The 12,253-nt window shown below is 43.5% G+C and overlaps 1 protein-coding gene across 1 annotated transcript in view; it reads left to right on the top strand.

Moving 5' to 3' along the window:
• The window catches only part of LOC109306712 (CWF19-like protein 2), a 120,772-nt gene extending 109,597 nt beyond the window's left edge, over positions 1-11,175 (top strand). The window contains exons 3-6 of the mRNA XM_019530249.1: positions 1,194-1,304; positions 5,229-5,345; positions 6,862-6,972; positions 10,912-11,175. Coding sequence (XP_019385794.1) covers positions 1,194-1,304; positions 5,229-5,345; positions 6,862-6,972; positions 10,912-11,151 — 579 coding nt within the window. The 3' untranslated portion in view covers positions 11,152-11,175. The remainder of the gene's footprint in view (positions 1-1,193; positions 1,305-5,228; positions 5,346-6,861; positions 6,973-10,911) is intronic.
• Positions 11,176-12,253: the final 1,078 nt, after the last annotated feature.

Below are 12,253 nucleotides of genomic sequence, written 5' to 3' on the forward strand. Positions count from 1 at the left end.
GCAGGCACTGTTCCCCCGAGCACCGCCAGGAGTGACCAGGAATAACAGTCACAAGCTGGCAGAGAGTAGGTTTAGGCTAGATATCAGGAGGCACTACTTCATGGTCAGGGCAGCTACGATCTGGAACCAACTTCCAAGAGAAGTGGTGCTTGCTCCTACCCTGGGAGTGTTTAAGAGGAGGCTGGATGAACATCTTGCTGGGGTCGTTTAACACCAGTACTCTTTCCTGCCATGGCGGGGGGTTGGACTAGATGATCTGCTCAGGTCCCTTCCAGCCCTAGAAACTATGAAACTATGATGTCTGTCCCTGCAGGCTCTTGCTGTTTCCTGGTATATTTCCTTGGTGACCTGGCCATTTTTCTATTGCCCATCTGCTTTCTTTTTGTACTTAAGGCATCCTAGAGGTTCCTTGTGATTCCATGAGATCAGGTCAATCTAATTTTCAGCCTGAAAAGGTTGTCAACACATGTCTAAAATAATTCAAGTAGGTAATGCTGCATTTTCATTTTGGGTTATGTCAGAAAAAGAAACTGGCCCATGGAAGGCAGCATAATTAATTTTGTAATGATCCGTGTGACTATTTCAACTCATGGTTCTGTATGGAGAATTAATATCTGACTTAGGTTAATAGCCTGAAGCAAAAGGGGGGGACTTTGAGCTGGTCATGTAATCTCATGATTTATATTGGGCCTCTGTGCTGATTACACTACTGTATATTTTATTGGTTTCTGAAGAAATTGTATTTTAATTAAAAAAGGAAAAACAAAGGTGGGGGGTGAAGTTTGGGGAGACCTGGAGATCAAATTAGTCTTTTGCTTTTTGGTCTAATTCTTGCAAAATAGCTTTAAATAGTAAAGGTTCGACTCTAAAAGGTTTCTCTCTGAAGCTTGTTCTGGATAATACTCATAATGAAAAGGTGAAATGGGGTGACATACAGGATAAGGCTTAGGTCGTCAGATATGTTCAGATTTATGCTACATCTTGTCTTTGAAAAGGTCTATTTTTCTTAGCAGTAAGCAACTTTGTAGAAGTGCTTCTGCAGCAATATAGCATAATATGAGAATATGGCATTCTACCCAGGTTTCAGCGTATATGGTGCTTTGTTTTTGGTTTGGGATACTTGAGGTGTGTTATGGCGAAAACCTGTTATTCATCTTAATTTCCACCCTTTCTTGACCCTAAATTCTGTTTAGGCCAAAGCGGATTACGAGAAAGAAGAGAGATGCAAAGAACTCAAGCGACTGCGTGGTGAGGACACATGGATGCTGGATGATGTGAATAAACGGGTGGAGGAACTGGAAAAGGTGATGGAGAAGTAAATGATTGGGTTTGCCTGTTAGCTTTCCATTATTGTCTGGAAACCAAAAGATTTGCAGCCTTTGAAAGTTATTTTAGAAAGGAATCTCTTGAGAGTCTATGCCTTGGGACTAACATTGGCAAAATCTAAATAGAAATATAATATGGAGTAGTGGGCCAGATAAGCATTTCTTTAGCTCAGTTTGACTCTTAATTTCTTCCATATAAAAATAGTGGCTGAGACGTATGTTGTTTGTAGTATTCAGTAAGATATGCAACAATGAGGGTACATTTCTAATTTTCAAAGGCACCAACTACAGCCTGACTATCCTGCAGCCAGTAGAAGTACACAGCCACTTTACAGTCCCTGTTATTCCCTCCTGGCATAGTCTTGGCCCACCAGAAACCTATAGGAAGGTAAGTGAGATGGAACTTATCATCTCTCCAAGCATGCCCCAGACTGGGAAGTGCGGATGGTAATGGTATTTCAAAATGGAGAAAAGTAGTATTTTTACTGTTGCTGGCATAGAGACAAGTATTGAGACCATAAGTACTTGTGCTGTCTCTCTGTTCCTGCAACACTTAAAGCATCTTGATCTTTGTGGACATAAATTTTATCAGCTGCTGAAGAACTGCAAACTTTGAGAGAAGCAAAAGAAGGTGGGTAAGGAAATATTTGTTGACTTGTAAATGAACGTCTGCAGAATGTTTCTTTCACTATAGAGAGAAGCTGTCCCGGGACCATTGAATGTAGAAAAGGAGTGGCTGGACACAGGAAAAAGTGTGCAGGAAAGGCTGCTGAAAACAGTGAAGAATCAAATAGTTATGTTGGTGACAGCCTGGGGCTGTATTTATGACTAGCTCCCCTCCCCCTGCAAATCATTTCATGTCCTGAGCCCTGAAGAAAACGCACGGTAATGGGGGGGAGTGCAATGCACAGAGCTCACTTTCAGTCCTCCAAAAGTAAGACCCTTCCCTTGGCACACCAGCTCCAGGACTGACCCCCATCCCCATCTATTCATGTTTTTGAGACCAGCCAGAACAGATGCGTGTAGCACTTTAGATATGTTCTGTCTGGGCTTTAGTTTATATTTCTACTTTGACTTGATGGTGATTTTTATTATGGAAAAACCTGGCTGTGAAATTTGAGGGACATCTCCCCCTAAACATCAATTCCCATTCAGATGTCTACACAAATCTTCGCTTGGTTAGAAAATATAAATTCTCCGTCTGCTTTCTCTGGCTTCAGAGCAGGAGGACTGTGCACCTTGACCCTGGGTTTTTCTTACCAAATGGAAAGTATTTTTCCTGGCTGTTTGAACATCAGGGAATCTGTGGTCCTGTCTCAGCCTTGGAAAAATATTCTCTCTGCTCTTGCAGATGTCGTGCAAAACTTAGCAAACAGTTACTACATAGTGAGGTATACATGGCTCACAAGGAGCCTGCACCTTTCTTTCATTCTCCTAAGTATATGCTGCACCATTATCCTGCAGCTATTTACATACAGTTAATAAAACTCCTTTCTGTTATCTAGTTATTCAGGAAAACTTACATCTTGGTTTCCAGACAAGTGGCCTTTTGTCATTCCTGAAGTTCTGCTGCCATAGTATTGCTCTTCTTTTTCCTGCCAGCTGGTAATAGTTTACTGAGCTCAAAAGTTGCAGTCTAGCAAGAGAATTCGCTTCAGGAAAATGTCTTGCAGAAATAACTACTTGACCTCATCCTTTACCTATATCACTGGGGGATCACTGGCGCTGCCATCCAGTGTCATCTGGTCATGTGACCATCAGTACTTCTGGAATAGTCTATATATATTAATGATTGTCAGGATTGTGGCACTTAGCAGTATTCTCTTCATGCTTCCTGATAGTAATTTGAAAATGTTGCTGGTTTACAAAACATCAAGGAATTATGGGAAGCCAGAAGAAAAATCCTCAGAGTTGACTAGCTTGACCCCAAATCTCAGAATTTCTAGGAGGCTTTGCACAATATAGCAGGAGTCATAGAAAATGAGGGTTGGAAGGGACCTCTGGAGGTCATCTAGTCCAACCCCCTGCTCAAAGTAGGACCATCCTCAACTAGACCACCCCAGCCAAGGCTTGTTTAGCTGGATCTTGAAAACCTCCAGTGACAGAGATTCCACCACCTCCCTGGGTAACCTGTTCCAGTTCTTTACTATTTTCCTACTGAAAGAGTTAATATCTAACCTAAACTTCCCTTGCTGCAACTTGAGACCATTGCTCCTTGTTCTGTCATCTGCCACCCCTGAGAACAGTCTAGCTCAGAGGCGGGCAAAATAGGCCTGTAGGCCAGATCCGGCTTGTGGCAGGTCCCTCGATCCCACCTGGCCCAGGCACCATCCAGCCATGCTGCATCCTGCTGCTCCCTGCGCACACAGTGGGGCTGAGGCAGCTCCACAGTTAAACTGCCTTTCTAGACACCTCAGGCAGCAGCAGCTCCTTCCAGCTGCTGCTGCTCCCCCCAGCCCTGTGGTACCAGCGGGGACCCGTGTTGCACAGCCCTGACCCTGTGTACTGCACACCTGCTCTCAGCTTGCCTGCCCAGGCTCAGCAGTGGTGGAATGGGACAAAAGTTTGCTCAGTGCAGGAGAAAAGCAGCCCCTTCTCCTCTTACTGCTAGTCATTCAGGTTGCAGCCACCCAGAGCCCACACTGCGCCAGACTGGGCTGCATCTCTGCCACCGTCACCACCGCCTCTGGGTTGCCCAGCGATAGCAGTGTGGTGCAGAGCAGACGCAGCTCTAGGCTCTAGGAGGCCGCAGCAGGAACCACTGGTAGGTGGATGGGTAGGGGTTGGTTTCCCCCTGCACTGAGCAACATCTTTTGTTCTGCGCTGCTGCTGGTGAGCCTGGGTGGACGAGCGCAGGGTGCACAGGGTCAGGGCTGTGCAGTGTGGGTCCCTGCTGGTACTGTGGGGCTGGGGCCACTAGTGGCAGTAGCCGGAAGGAGCCACTGCTGCCTAAAAAGGCAGTTCAGCTGCAGAGCCACCCCAGACCCACTGTGTGCCTGGGGTGGCAGGATGTTCCACGGTTCGGTGGTGCCAAGCAGGTGCAGGGGAGGCTGTGTCGGGGCTTTGCCTGGGTTCTGGCTGATGTGCTTATTCTGGCTGATCCACTCTGGTAGGGGTGAGTCTGGAGCAGGTGCAGGGCACACTGGGACTGTTTGCTGTTGGCAGTGGTGGGGATCTGCTGCAGGGTGTGTGGGCTCTGGGCTGTTGCAGGGTGGGGGGCTGACCAGCTTTGGGGGGCTCCCATACACACTACCATACCAAGAAACCCTCCCCCACACAACCACACGCAATTACACACCACACAAACACTGCACCCACTCACACCCTCCACAAACCTCACACCCCTCCCCAGCCCCACAAACCCTTCTGTGCCTCTGGGGGGAGCCCTGCTCACTGCTAGGTGCACACACCAGTCACATATACCCCTTCCCCTCCACACACTCCACAGCCTCCCACAAACCGCCCATACCCACCCGCATCCACACTCACCCCCACGCTCTCCCCTACACCCCATATACACACATCCACCCACCCACACACATGCACCTAGAGTACCCACCCACCCATACCCTCCACCACAAAAAGCAAAGAGCTGTGCAGATGCAATGATTCACAAAGAAAATATAGTTGAAGTTAGAATAAACTAAGTGCGTCTTTAGGTATAATTATTCTGCTTTGATTATATGTTCAGAAAAAAAGTTTCCAATGTTGAGGAATATGTTCTGAAAAACATTCCCTATCTTTGTGAGAGACAGTTAGAAGGAATGTGAGAAGGAATATGATAAAAGTATGCAGCAATGGCCAGTTATGTGCACAGTTGATTTTTGTAATGTGATTTGATAGGTAGACATTGGTCTTATACTTTTTAGTTTGGTTTATCTCATAAATGCTTGGCTTATGCAGGAACATTCTGTGAAGAAAAAGCAAAAAAAGGATAAACATTCAAGAAAACCTAAAAAAGAGAAGAAAAGCAAAAAGCAAAAAATCGAAAAAAAAGATGAGTCATCTGATAGCTCTTCAGTAAGTAATAAACTTAAGGTACTAGCTTGAGAGGCTTATTTCAAAAAAAGAAACAAAAAGCTTTTATATCTAGCATGCATGGAAAGAAGTTATCACTAACATTGAGGCTTGTTATTTATTTTTGCTGAAGAATGGCATTACATGTTAACAGTAATAGTTCTGCTGCTATAAAATTTCATTAATTTAAAAGGTGTCATCATTTGAATTTCTTCTTTTCATTGTGTAGTGCTACCTGTAACTGTAAGGTCCCTAGCAGACATGCAGTGAAGGCATGGTGGGATCTGTTGTGGGATCCCCGCAATCATGCTTCCTACCATGCCGCACATGCATGTCAAGAGGCATGATTATGGGATCCAGCATCAGATCCCATTACATTTTTTTTGCTAGTTCAGGGGCAGTCCAGGTTCCCTCTACATTGGCAAGTAACAAGCTCCCATGGGTAGGGGCCTGTTAGCTGATGGAGCTCTCAGCTACAGATATGCAACATGCACTCCTATGGCTGGGAGCCCCATCAGCTGACCCGGACACCCAGCCATGGGAATGCACTCCGTGCTTCTGCAGTTGGTTGTCCCCAGCTGATCCAGAGTTCGTAATTGTATTAATGTGTGGCTAGGTAATAACTTAAGATGCAATTCACTAGTTAATCACATCTTCAGTGTAATGTGTACCAGGGGCCTAAGAAACTAATAGTTTTACAAGATTTCTGTTCTTGAAATGAGTGAGTGTTCAGTAGAATTAAACTCTTTTTGCAGGAGCAAATATCTGAAGTTGAGCCATGTGGTTTTCCTTCTTTTTTTTTTCTCTTGACCTATGGGTAATAACTGTAATCACAAATTGTTCCTATGTTTCCTGTGGGAAGCATCAAAAGCCACAGATTGCATCACTAAGTCCCAAGATGCAGCACACTCCTGACTAATACCTTTGATCCAAAGTCTCCTGTTCCCATGACAGGTTTCTATAAATAGCAGAGAAAGTTATCAGCAGAGGCAATTGGTACAAGAGCAAAATCTCTGCACTCTAGAAAACTCTTTCTCTCTCAGACACATTTACCCTTTCAATGTGACAAGGATGATACAAATGTGATAATGAGACTATTAAAATGTACACAGTAGATGTAGGATGTAAACTATCTACTTTAGTACCTGCAAGTCTTGAAAAAGAACACAGAAATGTTTTGTTCACTGATTTCAAAATTACATTTATTTCTATTGTAGTTCCATAAAACCAGAAGCAGGTGTTTCTTGTTTGTTTCCAAGCATTACTAGAGCAGCTTCGACGCTTTAGTGAACTGCCTTATAGTTCTCTTTGCATTAAAACATAATATTTTTCAACTTCTGTAATGTCGTAGGGGGAAACTTACTTGTTATTTGATATGGTTACATCAACTAATTCACTTCAGTACATTTTTCTTGGCAATAGTGTATTTTTGATCAATTTATAATGGCTTCATAAGATTTGTTTTTCATTTGCTGATAACACTTTATTTTTCCTCAACTAACCACACTATTATTCTTAGGGTTCTTCATTTGATTGGGTTGAGTCGAATGCATCACAGTCATCTAGTACAGAAAAGACCTGGAAAATCAGTACAGAGCAGTTGGATACTTCAGAAAATCCTGCCTTACAGGTAAGCAGCCCTGTACCATACATACCTGAATCCAAGAGGCTTTTGAATTTAAGACAACCACCCTCAAAAATTAGATTATATAGAAGATAAATAATTGTTCTATTTTTCCATGTACAGAATCAAATTAGTGGAAGATCATCTGAACTCTGTCCCCTGAGTGCTGTGGTAGGGAAAGCAGTGGAGGCAGGGGTGGCAGACCCTTGGCCTTGCCCTCTGTGCCTGCCCCCTCACCCCTTGTTCCCCATGTGCCTTATGCTCTTTGCCCCCATACCTCTTGTCCTTTTTCCTCCTGTGCCTATGCCTGACTCTTGCTGCCTGTCCTGCCCCTGGTGCCTGCTCCCTTGCTCCCCTGTGCCTGACACAGGCACAAGGGGGCAAGGGAGCAGGCACCAGAGGTAGGACAGGGAGAAGGGACTAGGGGCATGGGGGCAGGGAACACAGGGAGCATGGCAGGGGTAGGGAGGAAAGGAGTGAGGGGCTGGGTAGTCAGGGAGGGTGAGGCCACGGTCTGATTTTCCAGGTCTTAAATGAATTCCTCCGAGTATAGGCTTAATGCTATAGCTCTCGTCACCCACTGCTATTCCAGGTAATAAATCAGATTTATGCTGTTCAAAAATCTTATATTTTGTGCTGCTATGGTATATCATGAGCTCCACCCCTAGCTACTAGCACCATTTTCTACCTTTCCCTCCCTCTTGTGTCCCCTGCATACCCTGTACCTCCCTAGTGTCCTATAGCATTTCTACATTTATGTTTCTTCTTTCTTTTGGCTGCTCAATAGACAATACAGGTGACTGAATAAATTCTACATTGGGCAGGTCTATTCTTTACTTACAAATTGTAAGGCATATTTTTTAGATTTCTGCTTTAGCCAAGGTCATTTGCTTCCTTGCCAAAATTCTAGGTGGACTCTGAATTGATATACTAGTTGATTGTCATATTGGGAGTTCAGGTGGTGATATTTTGAGGATTTTTCCAATTTCTGGACTCCCTAAGGATTAGTAGAATGATTACATAACTTTTTCCTTGACACGTTCTAATGACTTAAAGATGATAATATGTTTTAGGGGGTTTTATACTTCTTTTTTTAAAGGGAGTTGATTTCATGAAGGCCTCTGAGTCACAAATGTTCTTTACAACTATTTTTGGAACAGCAGAATGTTGCAATCCCAATGCAAAGATCTGTTGTTGGTAATGGGCATTTGTACTCCAGAAGAACACTGAATTTTGTATAGCATTTCTTTCACAGAGGCTCACTTAGACTGTTGCAAATTGGTGGGGTTCTTTTAAACCCTTTCTGTTTCTTCTCTTTATCCCAAATTTCCTTTAGGTAGAGTATTTTCTGCTTTACATGTGTGGATTTGTCCCACTTGTCATCTAGCGGGTTTGGTTTTAAATAACTGAGAGTGTGGCATTTTCAGATTATGGTTTGAGGCTTGAAACATCAACGATCATAAATTAATACTATTTTGTCTTTGTTCTACATGCTTGTTCATGCTTTCAAGAACAGAATATTTTTCCCTTTGTTGCTAGCGTATACACAGAGGCATTACAAATTTTTGTTTTGATGGATTAGTCTCATATATCATGCATCATAGTGCTTTCTTTTGATGATTCCAAATGCATTTGCGTTCTTTGTACTGTTGTGTGTTCTCTGCATGTGGTAGTACGGGGGGAATATGACTACCTGTTAGGAGTTACCTGTTTCCACTAGTTTTTCGATTTGACTGTTTCAAGTTATTTACGCTACTTTTTTTTCTTGAGATGCTACTTCTGATTTTTAAAATGGCTTTCATATAGCCCTTGCTTTTGTAAAAGCGGTTTTATCCCTGCAGATGTGGATACAGTTCACAGAACATGCAGATCTATTTTCTTAATTTGTGAACACATTTAAGTTACGTAGGTTTCTAAGAGTGAAGAACTGTACCCTATGACTAATTGCAGATTTTGTGCTTGCTAAATTAGACTCAAGGGATCATAAAGCCAAATGTAGTAGAAATGATTAATTGTCATTTTTTTCTAAAACTATCTAACATGTACATCATTCTCTCAGATCAAATGTATACCTTGAACAATGTTCAGTGATGAAAGAAATCTGTAATCCAGTATTAACTCTAAATTTGCATGCACCCATACATTTGCTAGTTCATATATGGTACTTAGAATATACATCTGAAATGGTTAAGAAAGTTTGTAAGTCTGAATATGCAATGAATTTTAATGATTAAAGATGGCAAGGTTCTTTGTGTAGATGTGATATCTTTTATTAGATCAATTGAGTAGTTAGAAAAAAGTTCTGTGCAAGCTTTCGGACACAAGCACCCTTCTTCAGGCATAGGAAGTCTCTGCAGTTCTGAAACTCCAAGGAATGAAAGAAGCTAAAAAGGTGGCAGGATGTCAGTGAGAATGTAAATAGGTGGAAATTAGGAAAACTGTAGGTGGAGGTGTGGGAAGCAAGGGGGGTAAAAGCCAAAGTAAGTAAGGGAGATTCTACTGTAGTAGTTTTCCAAGGTAGAAAATAGCCTGTCTGTGAAAAAATAAATAGATGCAAATTTGGAAAACAAGGGGTAGAAAAGGAGGGTGGGATTCATAAATCTATTGGATGGAGTCAATATAGACATTGGATTTATGACACGTTACAAACCTGCCTGACATCTGATTCACCAGGTACCTGCCAGATCTGATATTGTACCCTGTTGCAGGGCACTAAGGTGCCTGCTCCTTTAAGAGCAGAAACTGCCTAGGGAGAGGGCTGTAAGAGCCAGACAGAAACCCCACAGGTTCAGGTTATTATGGCAGCGGGCTAACAAAGGAATTAGCCTGCGCCTGCACCTGCACCTGGTCAGCTGACTGGAAGAAGGCAAGGCTCTGGGCACATATAAAACCCAGGGCTGAGACCAGCAGGAATTAATTCTTTGGCAGTAGCCAGGGGAGGGAGCTTCCTGGGAAGAATTGTCCAGGGATGCTGGTGGCTGCCTGATATGCTGATGTAGGCCTAATGGGGCTCCAGGAGCTTACCAGGTACCCTGGCCTACAAAGCACTTAGTGCTGGGGAGAAGTTTGACTTTTTAAAAAGGACAGAGTTCACCCTGACCTGCTTGTATTATGTTATAGCCCAGGGGCTCATATTTTCATTGCTGTTAATAAACTGGTGGACCAGGCTAAGGCTGTTGGGGAATGAGGAGGCCTCCTTGGGGGCCCAATATAGTGTGGGAACCCCAGCACCAGGGGAGCACAGTGACAAAGGGGGTGAGCAGTGCCCAGCGCCGGTGTGGGTACAGAGACAGGGCTGCGGAGAGCCTGGAGATGGCAGGAGGCCGAACTATAGCAAAGCACCAGAGAGGCAACGTTTTAAATACCATCTACGAGACTTGGGGCATGGTTAAAGGGGTGGTTTTGGAGCCATGCATCTAGCCCATAAGGCTTAGCATGTCCCGTGAGGCACCTATTTTGAGCAGGACCAAAAAGGGGTCCAAGAACCCACAAGGTACAGTGGGGTCCATCAGGACTGAGTTCAAACACAAACTCAAGTGCAGCCTCCCTATTTATTATAACTACCAACAAGACGTGGCAGGCGAGAAAAAGGGTGCCTGTTGGGCAAGATTGGCACGGTCATGGAGCCCTAGGGATGTCATGGCCATCCCTGGGGACCCCATGCTGTGACAGCCTTTTCTTCCCTCCCCCCCATCTTCCTCTTTCTTTTCTCTCCTTGCCTGCCTATGTCTTTAGACCAGCACAAATACAACCAAAAACCCAGCAATGATTAAAGATATTACAAACAATAGTGTTTTATGTACAACTTATTTTTAAGACCTAGAAGTGTGAAATCTCTATTGTATATTGCAAATATATATTTCTAATTCTTAGTTTAATAGTTAACCCATATATATCTATTAAATGTAATGGAACATGGGTTTTATTTTGTTTTGCATGAAACAGAGAGATGAATGGATGACCTTTGATTTTATGGCCATGAAAACCACATCTGTAGCATCACTCAAAGCTGAAAAACAGAAAGAGAAAATACTGGAGCAAGAGAGAGCTCGGGAAATTGAACAGGTACAAGGAAATTTTACTAATATAGTATATAGTTTAGTTGGGCACATCTTGTTTTTTCTTATATATTTCTCACATTGTATTGGGGGCTGGGGTGCTATGGGTGTTAAAGTGTGTGGTTGACAGCTTAGAGATTGCAACTTCAAGGTTATAGCAGATGCACTCATGGCACGGCCCGGTCAGATTTCAGTGAATCTGCAAATTCTGCTAAATACCTTGTCACAGGGACGTGACAAGGAGGGATGAACATATTGGGTACTGTACACGTGATGATCTCTGCTCTGATGTGTGCTAATTGGCATGTATCAGAACAGACTCGATTAAGTATACTGTAAGTCTGCTGGAATGTACTAATTAGTGCACTCCACGTCATGTGTATTCAGCATCCCTGTGTTTCAAAATAGCGGTGGGGCTACTTTAACTAAAGCTCGTTCAACAGACTTCAGTTAAAGTGTCCCTGCTGCAATTTTGAAGCACTTCAATTAAAGTGACTCTCAGAGCTGCTGTAATTAAAGGCCTCCCCTATCCCACCCCAGAGCACATGTATAGATGCCCATTGGATTTTTAAAATAGTGCATTCATGATGGTCATTTTATATTAGTGACTGTTAGTTATACACCGGGATCCAGGTTTTCTTTTTGTTGTGGAAATAAGCAGATTTTCTCCTTTAAAGATTAGCTGTGAGCTAACTCAGAGCATAGGCATATATTAATAGAGCAGGGCTTTTCAACCTTAGATGTCATAGATTTCATAGACATTAGGACTGGAAGGGACCTTGGAAGATCATCGAGTCCAGCCCCTGCCCCAGGGGCAGGAAGTGAGCAGGGATCATAGGATCCCAGCAAGATAAACATCCAAATGTCTCTTGAAGGTGTTCAAAGTAGGTGCTTGAACTATCTCTGGTGGCAGTCTATTCCAAACCTTGGGGGCTTGGACAGTAAAGAAGTTCTTCCTTATGTCCAGCCTGAAACGGTCATGGAAGAGTTTGTGACTGTTTGACCTTGTCATCCCTTGGGGCGCTCTGGTGAACAGACATTCTCCTAGATCCTGGTGAGCACCCCTTATAAACTTATAGGTGGCCACCAGATCGCCCCTGAGGCTGCACTTTTCCAGGCTGAAGAGTCTCATGGCTTTAAGCCTCTTTTCATAAGGTCTGTTTTCCTGACCTCTGATCATGCGTGTGGCTCTCCTCTGCACCTTTTTTAAGGAGTGTACGCTTTCTGGA

This window comes from Crocodylus porosus, unplaced genomic scaffold (assembly GCF_001723895.1).
Source record: "Crocodylus porosus isolate Cpor-Errol unplaced genomic scaffold, CroPor_comp1, whole genome shotgun sequence".
Lineage (NCBI taxonomy): Eukaryota > Metazoa > Chordata > Crocodylia > Crocodylidae > Crocodylus > Crocodylus porosus.